This window comes from Pan paniscus, chromosome 14 (genome assembly GCF_029289425.2).
Source record: "Pan paniscus chromosome 14, NHGRI_mPanPan1-v2.0_pri, whole genome shotgun sequence".
Taxonomy (NCBI): domain Eukaryota; kingdom Metazoa; phylum Chordata; class Mammalia; order Primates; family Hominidae; genus Pan; species Pan paniscus.
In genome coordinates, this window is record NC_073263.2 from 110,637,977 (window position 1) to 110,655,255 (window position 17,279).

Below are 17,279 nucleotides of genomic sequence, written 5' to 3' on the forward strand. Positions count from 1 at the left end.
ACTGAGGTGCTCTTCTGCTGATGATCTGTGACTGTCTGAATTCTTGTCTCATACAAAGTGGGGCGCTCCTCTGCATTCCAGAACCATTTTAAATCAATGCATAATTTTCCTCATTTTCCAAACGAGTAAGTCCTTTGGGGAAACTAGATTAACACCCCCAGAGAAGGGGGGTCTCCATTTATCACTAAGTGGACATTAAGCAAGCAGGAGCTGTGTGAAGTTTCTTCCTTTGCCATGTTAATAGACCTGGGCTTGACAAGAAGAGAATATGTCTCTTTGGAAGAAAAGGATTTTTTTTCTAATTTCTTTGCCTCTCTGTAGTAGCCAAGAGTGCTTGTGCCTGAGACTTGCAGCTATATATTTCATTGTTTTTAATCCCCTAAATGTCTAGTAGAAATAATACTGTGTTCATCTACACTTCGAAATGAACTTTCAATGTTAATAAATGTATCAGTAACCAAATTTATCTATGTTAAGAGCCAAAGCTCTTTGTTCCCTATATTAATTAGAAATATATATTTTTAATGCCTAAGGATTTGTTGTGAATGTTTGTGACATTTTTCTCACAACTTGTAGCGCTTTCTCTATATAAATGCCCAATAATTCATACAGGGAAATTGTGCAAGCAGGAGGCCTATAAACCAGACTTGCATTAACTTGTGGAGCTAATTCCCTTATAGTCATCCAATAAGCATGTACTTAATGTAAGCACAGGGATTGCTACTGGAAATCCAAAACACTGATAAACAAATCTGGCATTGCCTCTGCCCTCTCACAGACCATATAAGAGACAGAAGGTGCATCCACTTTCAGTGAAAGAAATTCCAAAGAGGAGAGAATTTCTAACCTGAGGGCCATAAACCACTTGTGGATTCGTAGTTGAGCTCCAAGTGGCCCATGAGCCCCCATGGTATACATGCCACTTGTTTGGGCAGAGGCTTCATAAGCTTTATCGGATCCTCCCAAAATGTCAGTGACGTGGGAAAAGTGAGGAGCCGCTGCAGGAGATGTGCACACACGGCATTTTCTGCAGCCAGAAGAAGAAGGAGGTAAATGCCTGAGAGAATCTGAGGGCCTTGCAACCAGAGCTGGCAGAAGGGCAAGAGGAATGTTAGAGGTGGATGATGGGTGGATGGAGCTCTCTAGATGCAGAAGTCAGGGTAATAGACACTGCAGGCCGATGGATGAATACAGGGTGAGACATGAAACTTCAGGGTGTGTGGTTCCTTTAGAATATAGCCATGCATTTTTGAGGAAGAAGGAGGAGAAAATGACTTTCCTTGCATGGAATCAGAGCCTGATAGGCTTTGTACCGGGAAGCTCCTTGTTAGCTTGATGACAAGGCTCTGAATTATCTCCATTGTTTCTCTTCTGTCACATAGGAATTCAGCATTAACTCTTAGGATCTTTCCTACAAAGTGCAAAGAGCCAGAGGAAGAAAATGAACAAAAACCATAGCAGCGCTTCTAGGTGCATACGTATAATGGGAAATACTCAGATATACACTGTGATGTGTTAATGGCATCCTGGTCATAATATAAACAGCTATTTGTAAGTGGCTCTCTCCTGTTGACCAAGCACATTGACGTCTCCTTTCTCCCCCTGGACCCTTGCGTCTCAGTGAGGCGGGTGAAGCAGGTGTTACCATCCCTATTTCTTAATGAGCTATCTGAGACTTTGAGGGATTAAGTGATTTTCCCATAATCACAAAAACTAATCAGTCTCAAAGTCAGGAATCAAACACATCTCCTTTCTCCAAACCCTGGATTCTTTCTATTATGTCCTTCATAGTCTCTGAAAACAATAAAATTAAAATAATGATACAAGGTCTCTGTTTGAGAAAGAAATTCCCCTCTGAAGTGAAACACAAACTCATTGCCAGGAAAACATGTGGGAGGCGGACAGATAAAACTGTTTTGCCCCTTGTCAATGTCCCACCAGACATCACTTTCGAAACAGAGCATGTTCTTCGTGTGCCCCCTGCCTTCTCCTCCTCTTTTTCTCCCCTTTCCTGGAAAATCCTTTCTACCCACCTGCCATGAAATACCTTCTGCAGTACCAGGAATGCACAGCACACGTGATAGACTAGGATGATTCCTCACACCCAAAACTCGTGTCTCCTCACTTTCCATTTCTCTTTTTCTTGGCCTCTTTAAAGTTTTACTGGGGACTGAGTTCCTAATTACTGAAAAGAAATTCACACTGAAATTGTACTCACTTGCAGAGTAGCCCAGCATATTTTTTGTAGGACACATATGACTTGCTGGGGATGTGGACTTCAACCTCATAAGTGGGGTGTCAGATGCCTGCCCCAGACCCACCAGAAATTAAGTGGGTGGTGGGCCCTCCCCTAGCACCAGGAACCATGCTAAGAACTGTACAGACACATGATCAGCAGTGATTCTCAATAGCGACCATGATCGGAACAGGGGAAAGACAGACAATCAAAAAGTCTTCATCGTTTGTCTCTACAGCAACTTTCTTTAAACAGGCAAAAATCCATTCCTTTCTCAACTATGTGAATGTAGAAACCGACATCGGTAACAGCAAAGTGAGAAACATGACTGAATAAAGCCAGGGCTATACTCACAGCCCCTCGATAAATATTTGTTGGGAAAATATAAAGCTCATTGCTCTCGTGACTATGCTGTTCCCGCTAGGTCATGCCACTTCATTATTCTTTGAAACCGAGGAGCAAAACCAAGCAGAAGGTTATGACTATTAAATATTTAGATCAATCTGATCAAAAAGGTACCCTATGAATTGTATGAACTGTCCTGAGAAATTACCTTAACATATTAGCTGTAAATCTGCGGCAGCTAGCGTGTCAGTCAGACCAGAGATACGTATCTAGCGTAAAGAGGTTATCATTTTTTAGATTAGCCAAATGCAGCAAAGAAGCCTTTACAACCGGGATGCTCTATAATGCACCGTCAGTGGGGAAAGGATCTATTGCACCTGAAATTCTGAAAGTAAGGCAGACTTCTCAGAAGTGGATTCTCTTTCATAACCAGTAAATATTTTTCATACTATCAACCCACTAAAGCAAGCAGCTATTGTATATTGTGTCTCTACACTGGATTGCAAATTAAACTCCCACTGGGGGCTCTAAAGAGAAATCCAGCCCTTTATCCTCTAAGCCACTCAGCAGCTCTCCTTAAGCAAGTTAATAAAGACCTTCCTGACTATCTGCATCTCATTATTGCCATATAATACAATATCCTGGGGTTTTCTTCCTTTTGTGAAGAAATGCTTAGAAGCAACATGGTGCATGGAATATTGTCCTAAAGAGAGACTGGGCAGGTGCCGTGCTCTTTCTCTCCTGAAGAGTATTGGAAGAGAAAAACCTATTTCCCAATTACCTACCAGTGTTTAGGCTCCTTATGCCTGACTTCAGTCATTTTTATGATTAATCCCCAGATTAGCCTACAAAATTTCACGCCATCGAGAGTGAGCTATATTCAATATCATTTCACCCAGTGCTTTATTCCATGAATCAACACAGTCGTCCACCATGTACTCTGTGCAGAGCTTCTCAGGCCTTTACCGACTCCACCCTGGTTTCTCCTTGAAATCTTCAGTTTTCATACTTAGACCCTGTACATGGGCAATTAGTGGCCATTTGCAAATTTAATAACACATGTTAATTATGACAATAAACAATATGATTCATTTCTCTCCTCCACGCAAATGACTAAGTTCTAAACTATGCAGAGCCCAAACAAGGTCAGACATGAACTAGGTCTGAGACTTGCACTGATTTACAGCAGAACACTGACTGCGCGAGACACCTGAGAATTTGTGCATTACCTGAAGTCCTAAAAGCCCAAAAAGAGCTTCTTCATACTGAAAACTCTGGCTCAAAATCAAACATAACCCTTCAAAAGAAATCTCCATTTTTAAGCAGGAAGAAGTGATATATGCACAATTGGTACATGAGGGTGTGTCCCTGAAAAATATGTATGTTTTGGATTTTGGCTTTATTATTTTCCTTTTATGTGAAAAGCTGGATAAACTGGGAAGAAGTAAGTGAAAATGAGAAGACTTAGGCAAAGCAATGAGTGAAAACTTTCACCATACAGGCCTTTCCATGTCACTAAAAAGCAAACCAAAGCTCGCAGCCAGGAAGTTACTTGCTGAGGCCACGTCCGTTTGGTGACGTTACATTCCCTTAACTTCAGCTCTCAGGCGAGATGACGTGCTGCAGGGGGTCAGACTGGCTTGAACAGCAGGATGGAGGGGACATACAGGAGTGCAAACAACCAACTTAAAGTAGGTGGCCTCCGTCGTACTTCTGCCAGTTCACAGATCCTTTCTTAAGTAAATAACCAGTGCCCAGCAGCAGATCCTATAAGGCAAAATAGCATACTTTTTTAAAATTTTTTATGAGAATTTGATTGACTCTGTCTCTTGGTATTTAACTACCTTTGTATATATTACCAGTAATAAAGTCCCCTTAGTAACAAAGTCCCCTTAGATTTTTAATTGCTAAATTGCCTTTCGAGTAACTATTTCAGTCTTTAAGGAAAGAGAAGCTACGGGACCTTGATTTCGGAGATAGGAGCACACTCTTGGTGTTGTTCTCGTTCCTTCTAATCACACCCTATTTGTACCACATAAACATTAGCACAACTAGAGATCTGGTTGAATCACTTACATGTCATTCCAGACAGTAAAATTCTAATCGTGAACATTAATTTCACTGATGTAGTTGCAGCTTAGTAGGGGGTCGCCACCATTCACTTACCCAGGCTTGAAATTATCTCTAATTTAGAGGTTAGGGACAGTGACACAGGGAAGAGGCTCTGTGCTTTATATCTGGAGATGTGGGATCATAAAAATGTCTTTTTAATCTGATGATCATTAAAACACCCAGTGATGTGGCACAGCTGCTAATCGGAATGCATTTCCATTTCTGCGGGGATTGAGCATGTCTTCGGAACCTTCTGCAATAGCTTTAGAAACAAACGTTCCTTTTATCAGGTGAGAAAACTACCCTACGGCATGCCTCAGGATATGTAGTTCTTCCTGGGCTACAAAATATCAGAGGTTAACTTCAGGCAAAATGATAAAACTAGCAGTAGTATTTCCTATTACTATCTGCAGTTTGCTTCAAAATTTCAAAAAGGTTTCGGAAAAATCACTAAATACGAAGGGCACACTTCATTCATTTATTCCAAGGAATCTATTTGGTGCCAGACATTGCATGGAATTGTATGGATTTTTAAAATGAAAAGTGGGCTCTCTCTTAAGCAGACCATGGCAAGGAAACTTGAAAACTCCGACGCATCCAGGGGACGAGACTCACATTTTACATAGAGATACTACTCGGGATTCACAAAACACGACTTATCCATGACGCTCGTTCAACACTGCATTTTTACTCGTGGTATTCTGTTCTCTTTCATTTTAAAGTGCATGTCATGACCCACTAAAGTGATTTCTCAGCTCACAAATATGTCCTCTGAAACACTGGTCTACAGGGGAGGATTTATACGGGCAAACAGGAAACAAAATCTCCAAAGAGAAAGCATCAGAACAAGAGGAGATTGTCCCCTCGTGTGCTAGAAGCCACTGTGTGCCTTATCCTGCACAGTAAAAGGATTTTTCAAAGGGCATGATCAAATTATGTTTTGGAGTAACTGTATCAGAATAGCTATAGATATATAGATATAGATATAGAAAGGATAGATTTTTTTTCTTGCTATTTCTATGTTCATTTACATGTGAACCTACGTACTTTAGAAATGATTAATCTGGCTGGGCGAGGTGGCTCATCTCAACACTTTGGGAAGCCAAGACCGTCCAATCACCTGAGGTCAGGAGTTTGTGATCAGCCTGGCCGACATGGTCAAACCCCATCTCTACTAAAAGCACAAAAAGTAGCCGGGCATGGTGGTGCGGGCCTGTAGTCCCAGCTACTTGGGAGGCTAAGGCAGGAGAATCACTTGAACCCTGGAGGTGGAGGTTGCAGTGAGCCGAGACTGCAGCACTGCACTCCAGCCTGGGCGACAGGGTGAGACTCTGTCTCAAAAAAAAAAAAAAGTGATTAATCTGGGCTGATTAATTACTTAAGAAATTAACAGCTAGGCTAGGAGAAGGGAAACCCCACCACCGACCTGCCTGGCCACCTCATGGTGGTGGTCCCTGGTGAAGTGTGAATCCACTGGAAGCTTAGGCTCAGCCTTTCTCTACTGCGTCCCAGTCATTTGTCCTTCCTAAGTGACTGGCACCTGCCCTGTGGCCCATCAGGGGAAATTGGGTCACGTGAGCATGTAAAGAATTAGTCACTCCAGCCAATCTACCACCAGAAAGAGATGCAACCGCTACGGCTATCAAAGACACAGTCCATGTAGCTCTTCCAGAATTTCGAGAAGAATTTGAATCTCCATAGATATTTTAAATTTATTTTTCAAGGCCTCCGAGCTCCTGGCTGGGAGCCAGTGAGTGTGGACAGGTGGGCTGTGCTTCAGCTGGTGTCCACAGGTGCTGCCACACTCTTATTAAAATATGGAAATGTCTTGATGCCCGCTGGTGCAGGGCTGCTGCCCTGAGCTCTCAAGGTCCCCACATCCATCCCACCGCCTTGGGTGGCCTGGCCCGGGCCTGCCACGTTTCTCCTTGGTGAAATGTTGACACAGCAAAATGCTCAAGGTCGATGACTCATGCTCATTCCGATGGGCCCTGGTCTGTGTCTTTTTTTGTGATTAAGTACTTTAGATGGGTAAATTGGTAATGAGTTCTGAGCAAGGGATTTGAAAAGACCTCACATCCACCACTGCTGTACTTTTTCTTTTTCTTTCTTTCTGTTTTCTTTAATTTTTGCTGTTTCTTTTTTAGCAGAGGACAGGCACCACTAGCTTACCATCCAGGCTGTAGGTGTCACCAACACGAAACACTCCCAACAGAAGAGCAGGGACGTTATCTTCTCACCTTTGCCTTCTGGGGAAAGTGAGGAGGAACCATTTCCCTCCAGGAAAACATATGTTGCTGACACCGACTGCGTACTTGGCCACACATCGTGGCTCAGGACTCCTGGATTTACGTTACCACCTGGCATTGAGGAAATGTAAAAATAACAGCAATATAAATAACCTCATGACCTATAAAAGTATGCATGAGGAATGGGGCTCTGGGCCAAGCAGGCTTGTTGTTTAGGTATTGCATACTCGGCTAATTATGAAAAAAAAAAAAAAACAAAAGCTACCCAAGTACAAGAAAAGGAAAGGGATTGAAGTGATTTTTTCCCCTTTATGGCAGGGACAGAATAAATGGGCAAAAAAGGATTCAGTTAGTTAAATTTAAAAGGAAATTGGCACAACTTAATTTTCTGTGCATTTTTGGGTACTGAAAACCTTATTTATACTGACAGTCATTTTTTAGCTTTACTATCAATGCATTCTTCCCTTGCTCAGCACATATGTTGTTGAAGACATCGCTCTGTTTCCTACTTCAGTTGGTGTTTTCTAGCACAAACCATCTCCTTCGACTTGGCAGGGGGGTGGGTGACAAGAGTTAGGAGTGAAGGAGGAGCAGACATTTCCATTCCTCCCCGCTTAACCTGGAGGATAAGTATTTGCGGCACTCGCTACCAGAGAAGAATGCTTAAAACATAAGTTCAAGAGGAATTTCGATCTACTCCAGGGTGGTGATTTCATAAGGGGTTATTAACAAGTAGGAAGGAATGTCGGGAGCCCAGCCCGAGACATTTAAGGTCAGTAGAGGGCCGGGCAAATCCAGTTTCTCAGCACACGCAACCTTTCCAAGGTCTGCAGTGATGTATTTTTCTGTTTCTTAAGTAATCAATGTTTATAGAAATATGACCTGTCCACATAGTGTGGGTAACAGCTGTGTCACAAGAGTAACTGCCTGGGAACCCAGTTCTCTTCCCAGATCTCCATCACCACTAGACTCAGACGCCCTCTCTTGATATATTTCTGCAAGCGTTCGCAAAGGGATGATAAAATCTGTTCCACGTTTTCAAAAGGCAATTAGAATTGTGCTGTTCAAAACATACATAATTGCAGTGTGTCACCTCCATGAGTTTAACACATTTCCCCTTTAGCAGTCTCCACTCTCCTCACATCCACCCATCTCCACTGAACTCTCTCTTCTTGAGTTTCAGATTAGCCTCTGTGGTTCTTTACATCTGAAATTCATCTTTCTGAGAGGCAGTAACACAAATATTTGGATTATGCTATCATGGAAAGGAAAGAAAATTCTATCATGTAAAAGAAAAAACATATTATGTAAAAGAAAACAAATCACTTCCTAGAAGCTTATAAAGTAGGATGCAGGTCGACTTGAGAGGGGTGTCAAAGCCCTGTTTGCATTTCTTCCTCATGTGCAGTAATACAGGGTTTCAGAGAAATCTATATTTTAGAGATTTAAAAGGAGTTGCCCTGTGTAACACAAACTAGATTTGGTTTAACACAAGCTAGACGCCAATTTCAGGTCGAAGTGCTTGTATCCAAATTTAATTACGCACCATCTATGTGTATCTGCGAGCGCTGTCGAGCTGCGACTTCTAAATTTTACAAACGAGAACTTGAGAAGTGGTGGGAGCCTGCCAGGCACCTCTCTCTGCATTTGTACTTTTCCTTAATGCCAAGTAGGAAAAAACAAGCACATTCCCTTCATGCAATAGCCTTTCTGAAGAGGAATTTTCCTATAGAGTTTCAGAATGAGTTATAGCCAGTATGAGTAATGAGTTTAAAATGTATTTTCACATTTTTTATGCCTTACATAGCACTCTCAGTATTAAGTCAGCCAAACAGCTATAGTTTGTTTTTCTCTTGCGTTACTGAAACCCCGATCCCATCTCATAGGATTCTAAAATACACTCCAATCTGATCTCTAGCGCAGGTACCTAAGAGAAAAACGGTGTTTTCAGCATCTTGTTGGGGAAATATTCCATGGCTCCTTTCTCTCCCCTGCTTCCTGGCCTTTCCCCAGCACTGACGCTGTCAGCCGCCCTGCGTGCCACACAGTCCTGCCCTCTGCCAAGGCTCCTGGCCTGCAGCCCCTCCTGCAAGCCCACATCTGCCCTCCTGCACGGCAGTCACCTGGGCGTCCCCTCCTGCTACCTCCTCACACTCGAGAGTGTCTCTTCCTTGAAAATTTCTCCTTCCTGAGAGATTTTTAAGTCTCTCCTAGCTGTTTCCTTTTCAGTCCTAATAAATGCTCTTCTTCAAAAAATTGCCACTCAATTTAATCCTCAGGCCTGCGGCTGTCACTTCAAAGTCAACAAGTACAACCCCAGATGCACCCTGCTCTTCAGGTGGGAGCTGCTGCTCTGAACCACGCCCCAGCTGTGGTCCCCATCAGGTCCCAGTTCTCCCGCTCAGAGGAATTGAACTCAGCTTCCTCCTGCCTTCCCACTCCTCCTTCTGCTTCCCCAGCCTCTCCCCTGACTCTCTTTCTATTTCTAATCTCTCCTCAAGGTCCATTCAGCTGTATACTTTCTTTGCTAGATTAGTATTTACAAAAAAAAAAAAAACAACCTTCTTCTTCACAGCATGCCCTTGCTCAAAATGCTTGCTGGAACCCGGTCCTGTGATGCTCATAGACTCCAAAGCTCTCTGCTCCCACTTCCCGGTGCGGAGGTGTGGGCAGAGCCAGCCTCCCCTCCCTCACGAGTGCAGTCAGCTCTACCTCTGCGGCATTCCCTTCCTTTTCCCTCCCCCTCTCCACATTCCGTCCTCAACTCAAAATCCACTGCTTCTTCCTCCTGCCTACACAACAAAGGCTCACCTGGCTGCTCCAGCCCACTCCGACCTCTCCTAAGAATTCCTAGAGCATTTTGCAGCGCTCCTATCCCAGCCCCCTGGCCCTTTGCAACCTTAACACATGCCTTGAAGGCACCTTGAAGACAGTCCCCCTTAGAGCTGAGTCACCACAGAGAAGCCTGGGGAAAAGCACCCCTTAGAATGCACCCTGGATGTCCCTGTCACATGGGTTGGCATTATAAGTGTCAAAGGCTTTAACAAGTGAATAAAACCGTCAAAATTAGCTCAGCTGAGCAGGATGCGAGTCCCACAGTGATGCGTCAGATTCTTCATTCTTCTATACCCCTCAGCATAGATGTAATCCCTTTTCTTCTTGCACTTACCCGGTCGTCATAAATTGTTGTCATCTGCCGTGCTCCATAACCCCTCTAAAATGTGAACACTCAATGGATTGTTTCTTTCGGACGAATATTTCTTTAAGTTCTAAAGTAAATCTTAGCACCAGGTTTGGACCTTGTAGGACGTGAATACCTGTTGAATCAGTGGAGAGCTCCCTAGCTTGGGGGAGGAATATAGTTTGCTCATGGTCCACCCCTCTTCCTTTCTTCTTCATTCAGCTCTCATGTTCCCCAGAGTGGCCACTGCGCTCCAGGGCATCTCTTTGCCTTCCCAGGGCTGAACCACGTGCTGTCCGTTCTGCCAGGTAGAAACCTGTCACTGTTGGTTTGGAGCAAGGACTCATCTCAACCCCCATTATGCTCCCTGTCTTTCTCCAGCTCTCCCAGAATTATTCAAGGACATTTCTCTCTCCCCAGTAAGAAACGTCTCTCCACTCTTGCAGTCTTTACATTCTTCCTTAAGAGAAGTTCCTCTTCTCGCCTTCCATCCTACCTCCCCCTCCCTCCACAAAATCCTTCCTGTGTCTCCTCTCCCAGACACATCCCTGATGTTAACTTATTCATACCTCTCCTGTCATGGCAAACTTATAAAACAGTCTTGTTACTGTCTGAGGAGTTGGGCTTTGCCCATAAAACATTTCCAAGGTGAGTCGGAGGTGACGTTGCCTTTGTAGTCTCATCCAGTGACCTCACACCTATTTCTCCTCCCCGCCTGTGAATTACTCAAAGGTAAAGATTTCATCATGCAGATTATGGCTAGAGGCTCTATGCCTGAGACCCATTTTGGTTTTTGTCCAGAGATTGAAGCATATGCAATTGGGGAAATGTGAGCTTTTTAAAAATAATAATAATAAAGATGAAAAATGAACATTTAGAGAGTTAAGTGGACATTTATTCAAAATGAGAAAATAAATCAAAGTATACGTTTACAAACTATTACAAATGTTAACTGTTTGTACATTGCTTGAGTCCCTCCCTCGGCCTTGGAAGAGGCCTGGGGAAGATAGGGGTGCATGGAAGCCCCTTCACTTAACTACGGGTCAACCCACTGTGCCCACTCCAGTCACCAGGATTCCAGAGTCACACTCAGCACAGCCAAAGCATGCCAACATTCATCAAATTGATTTTTATTTCCTGATATTACAGATTGTAAAGCAATGTAAAGTACGATTTTAAAAAACTATGTATGGACCTTGTGTCTTTGAATTCTCAAACCGTGGGTCAGGAATCAGTTTCAATCAACCATAGGTCTTTTCTCTCATAAGTTAACAAGCTTAGGTAGAAAACAAACAGCTCCACTCCATTGCATAAAAGAAAATATTCACCTCATGCAATGAGATATTTTCCTTATCTTATAATTTTAAATAAGTAAAGATCAGCACTCAAAGGTGGATTAACACTGAAAGTGCTTCCGTAAGTTGTCAATCTTGTGTGAATGGGGAAAAATGATCATTGTGGTGCGTGGCTTTACTGTACTTATTTGCATAAAATTTTCATTTAGTAAATGTGCAAGCTATTTTACAGGTATGGGAAGTGTAGCTCCTTTCAGAAAGAGAATTTCTATAGCAACATTATTAAAACCAATTTATTGTTCATTCAGCTTTTTTCTTTTTCAACAAATATTAATTGAGTGCCATCTGTGTGCCAGGCTCTATTCTAGGCACTGAAAATACAACGCACATTGTATTTGCCCACATTCCAGAGGAAGGAGACACGAAACAAACAATTGGGCTGTTCTGTGCCATGCAGTGGGAAGGACTGTGTAGAAAACTAAAGCAAGGAGTGGGGACAGGAACTGACCTGGCGAGGAAGACAGGTGCTGTTTTTCAGAAGGTCATCCAGAAGGCTGAACACAGTGCAGCTGCCATGCCCTGCTGGACGCTGGAGAAGGAGAGAGAGGCTGGGAGGCTGACAGGGCCGGGAAGGCAAGACCGAGGCCAAGGCCTAAGGCGTGTAAGGGGGGCTGGGGCCCAAGGCCAGCAGGAGTCAGGGCATGCAAGGTCCTCTCAGCCTCAGGAAGCCTTTGGATCTTAATGTGAATCAACTCAGAAAGCAGCAGAGAGGCTGGAGTCGGGAATGACATGATCCGACTTATGTTTTAAAGCGAGGTTTCTTGGCCTCAGTACAATGGACATTCTGAGCTGGATACTATAATTCTAGGTTGGGGGACCGTCCTGTGTATTATAGGATGTTTTGCAGCATTTCTGGCCTCTGCTCACCAGACGTCAGTAGCACACCCCATCGCCCGGTTGTGACAACTAAAAATGTCTCCGGACATTGCTGAATGTCCCCTGGGGGTCAGAAAGCACCTCCTATCAAGAGCCACGATTTAAAACAGAATCATATTGACTGGGAGTGATATTTCAGTTATATAAAAACTAGCACAAGACAACCGAATTTTTTGTATCAACATTTAGAGATTTGCTCTCGCTAGATTAAAATTCAACTTAAATGTACCTACACTGCAAACTTGTAATTAATAATCATATCTTAATGCAAAGGCCAAGACTTTATTTTTGAGTCAGATCCTGATGTGATTCAATTCTCTTGTATCTGTAAAAATAGCACCAAGCCCGAGGTCACAGAGAAATCTTGTTAATAGGCCAAAAGAAAACACTGCAGGTGTCCAAACCAACCCATGTTTCCATGGACCCAACCACAGGATGCCACTGAACTACACAACCCCTTACTTCACTAGATAGAGAGGCACAAAAATGTCTCAGACACACCTTTAAATATTATACAGGATGTACAGTATTCACTTCCTTACTTGTTTAACTAAATTCACTGAGAGTTTCAAATATTTTCTTTTGATGTGACTTTTCTTCATTCTCAGAACTCTGCTGGCCACTGCTTGAAGGCATGAAAAGGCTTGATGACTTTGTTTGCACTGTATTATTTCTAAAATTCTCCTGAAAGCATGCATCATGTATATGCACTTTTAACAAAGACCTCTTCAGACTTAATGCCATTGTCCTCTTGAGTTCTGATTGTTGTAATTCCCTCACTGCTGAAGTGCTGGGTAATGGGAATGCTTTTGACAAGGAATGTTGTGTGCTAAGCTACCACTTTACGGGAGAACCCAACCATCCAGAGTTTCTGCATTCAATCCTCAGTGTGTTGAATCTAGAAATTAACAAGTCAGGGCACGGCTGCTTTCACGTGTTTGGATCTAACTGGGAGAAGGGTGTTTATGAGCGGAGGCTGATGCATAATTCAGTAGAATGCCGCGGCTACTACAAGCAGAGGAGAACCCCAAAGTGGGGATGTCGATACTGAAGCCGCAGCACTATTGCAGCTGCCAGAGTGCAGCTTTGCAACCTACAGTTTTCAGTTCATTACCACTGAGGCCTGGGTGGTAAACTCGTCACAGGAAAGAAGCTGCCATATCCTATCCTTTACATCAACAAATGAAACAGTGAAGGAAAACTTTACATAGAGGAGCCAAGAGTAAAAGAATGACTGTGGGGGGACTGCTGAGCCCTCTGGGCCTCAGTCTGAATCTGGCTGCCTTGCCATGAGTTGTGAAATGTTTACACAGAGATTAACTTCCCCAAGCCTCAATGATCTCATCTCGAAAATAGGTGTAATAGTGGCAACTCTTCAGAATTGTCCTGAGAACAGAGCTAAACCAAGCACCACATCTAGCAGGGAATTGGCACCTAATATACACCTGGGTGATGGTAACTATTGTAAGAGCAATGTGAGGAAGTATCATGCTGACCGTTAGTTCTTATGCCTTACGTTAAGAAAGGCCTATTCCCTTATTCCCATCCAGAGCCAGGCTTAAGTAGATAAATGTTTTTAAGATTTAAAAAATTAAAATTTAATTATAAATTAAGATTTAAAAAACTAAAATTTAGCAGATAATTTAAGGATTTCAGCCTAACCTGTGTGACCGTTTAAAAGCATGTCATGGTGGCCGAGCACAGTGGCTCATGTCTGAAATCCCAGCACTATGGGAGGCCAAGGAAGGCAGATCACTTGAAGTTTGAGACCAACCTGACCAACATGATGAAACCCTCACTCTCCTAAAAAATACAAAAATTAGCCGGGCATGGTGGCATGCACCTGTAATCACAGCTACTCTGGAGGCTGAGGCAGGAGAATCTCCCAGGAGGCAGAGGTTGCAGGGAGCTGAGATCCTGCCACTGCCCTCCAGCCTGGGTGACAGAGTGAGAGACTCTGCCTCAAAAAACAAAACAAAACCCAAAAAACATGTCTTGGCTACAGTTTAACCCGCCAATTGAAAAATAGAAATACGTTTAAACTTTAATTGCAAAAATGAGAATTTTGGCTGCAATTTAAATACATCAGTTGATGAGATAGAAATCAGTTGTGAGGGAGGCCAGCCTGAAGTACTCAGACTGAGAGTCAGCAAGTGCCTCAGAGGAGTCGTTTATTGCCACCAGGTGTAAGAGGACTGTGCTCATTCAAAGCCTTGGGGAAGCCCTCACTGCGCTGAGAATAAAACCTCTCAGTTCCTCTTTGGTGGTTTCCCAGGCCGTGACTCATTAGTACCTGGTTCCTTGAACATGGTGAGAGCTCTTTCCTGCTTTGGGGTATTTACACATGGTGTGGAGTTTGCCTTTCTAAAATCACGAGCTGAAATGCGACCTCATGGACCTCACCCACCTTGCCTGGCTGCCCACCAGTGTTTTCCACTTACTAGGTTTTCCACGTAGCTGTGAGTCCACCACGTTTAATTATCTGCTTGTGTATCTGCTTGTTTATTGCCAATCACCTTTTTGGGAGAGAAGCTCCCAGGTACCAGGCAGTGGTATTCATTATGTATCTCCCGCACTCAGTGAGTATCTGGCACATAGTAGGCACCCAATAAATAACTGAATTAAAGAGTGCAAAAATAAAATAGGTGAAAGCAACATAAAAGCAGGTGAGTACATCTTGAGCCAGTTTTAAAACAGAACCTGTTTTACTGGCATTCGGAAGCTTAACAGAAATAAAAAAAAGCCAAACTAGAGTTGACCACATTGAGTAAGTATTCTTTCAGTTTCAGCCCGTTCAATAATTGCTCATTGTCAAGAGCTAAAACAGTTAAGATCACCTGACTTTCACTTTTGTTGCCATTCTTGTACATGCTAACTTGACTGAAGGTCTTTGTTTTTTATGTATAATGGAGTCAGGAGCCACAGTGGCTCGCTGGATCATTTAAATTTAAACTCTTCTGCCTAGTTTTCAAAATGCCGATAGTTTTGCCTTTATTCCATCTATCCAGCGTTTCCTGCTCATAAATCTTGACCTGCTTTCCTTTCTGGGCAGAACAGGCGTGCTCTGTGCTGTAAAGGAGAGGTCCCTGCGGGTGATCTGACCAAGGTCCTGACTGGTGGGTAGGAAGACTTGGGGTTGATGCGGGAGAGGGCTTGAGTGCACCAAAGCAAGAAAACAGGAGTCAATATGGAGAATTTGGATAAACATGCATTGCTTGTAGTGCTATTTGAGGGTATGTCTCGAGAGGCAAGAGGAGATAATGTCAAGGTAGGAGTTAAGAGGGACCAAGTCAAGACCAGCCTTGAGAGATAAGCTTTGGGGACATGGAACCTTCCCTTCCTTACTTCCTTCCTTCCCTCCCTCCCTCCCCACTCCCTCCTTCCCTCCCTCCCTTTCTTTTCTTTTTTCCTTTCTTTCATTGTTTTCCTGTCTTCCTCCCTCCTTCCCTCCCTGTCTCCTTCCTACCTTCTTTCTGTAGATTGCAACCAACAGCAGTTTATCCAAAAGTTTTCAGCGTGGAAATGACATAATCCAATTTGTCTTTTAATGAAAAATAAAGACTGAATAATAATCAGAACATACAGGTTAAAGTTCCATTCTATCTCTTTCCAACTGCATGACTCTGAGTAACCCTAATTCCTTCTTCAGCAAAATAAGGATAACATCTCTGCCTATGGAGGTACCAGTGATTGGGATTGGGGTGGTAATACACCGTTCTGCCATATTTAAAGTATAATAAAGCAAATGATGTGTGTTGTCCCATTCAAATAATTTATTAGTCTAAATCTTTAGAAAGGCCTAACTTTAAGACAGTCAGAATCAACTGTGTCCCAACAGAAAAGAACCAAAGTCTCACGCATATCCTTGATGCTGAATCAAAAGTCTCCAATAGGTTGCAGCTTTTTTGAGATTCCTTAGGAAGCAAGAGCCAATCCCAGGTGCACCTGTGAAGTCAGAGAAAGGGAACTTGGCAGAGGTGGTGATGGGGGGGATGTCTCGCCCCTTGATGGCAGTTGTGCCTGATTTGCAAAGTCTGATTGTGTGCCTAAGGGTAATGCAGTGACCATGGGGAAACCTGCCTCCATTGGACATTGCTCCAAATAGAAGCATTTGCTGTGTTTCACTTTATTAATATTACATCACTTTAAAAAGTCTTCATCAGGACCTTCAGCGGAATTTGGACAGTGGCTTCTGTGTTCGTACCTCTCAAAACACTTAACATAGGACAAGCATTACATATTTAAGTAATTATCTTAGTGTGCAGAATGCGGAAGTCGGGTATTGAAGTTCGGTATTCCAACATGGACACTAAAAATGTTTATAGTGATGTTGAAAATATCACTATAGTGTTTCTTATCACTCAAGTGTTTCTTATTTTTTCCAAAGCTGTAAGACTGCCTTAATTTATTTAAATGTAATCATTCAGAAAACTCCTGAAATATGAACTCATTGCTTTCTCATGACAGGCAATACTATAATGACAAGTTATTTGATCTATGACATCAAAAATTCTTTATAAATATATTTGAATGCAACAAATTATTTTTACCACTTGACATTTTCCTTTTTGTTTGACATTGTTGTGGCAAAATTTGGTGAATATTATATAGGCTACAAATTTTATTAAAGATTATTATTATTTTAAATGTCATGAATGTTTGATTTGATGTTTTATTATTTTCTCCAAATGTTTTATTCAGTATATTCAGTACATGTTATCAGAAAATAATTATGTTTTCTAAAATTTATTTTAGGTTTTGAAACTAACATGAACATAAGTAGCCGAGATGACCCTAGTACGTCAGAAATTACTTCCGAGACTCAAGACAGAAATGCAAATAACCATGGAATTCAGTTATCTAATTCACTATCTAGTGCTATAACTGCTGAAAATGGAAATTCCATCTCAAATGGTAAGCACTTT

The 17,279-nt window shown here is 42.6% G+C and overlaps 1 protein-coding gene across 1 annotated transcript in view; it reads left to right on the plus strand.

Annotated features, from left to right (window-relative positions):
- Nucleotides 1–17,279, plus strand: part of MYO16 (myosin XVI) — a 585,697-nt gene that overhangs the window by 525,493 nt on the left and 42,925 nt on the right. Inside the window, exon 33 of the mRNA XM_024925327.4 lies at nt 17,110–17,268. Within this exon, the coding sequence (XP_024781095.2) occupies nt 17,110–17,268 (159 nt within the window). The remainder of the gene's footprint in view (nt 1–17,109; nt 17,269–17,279) is intronic.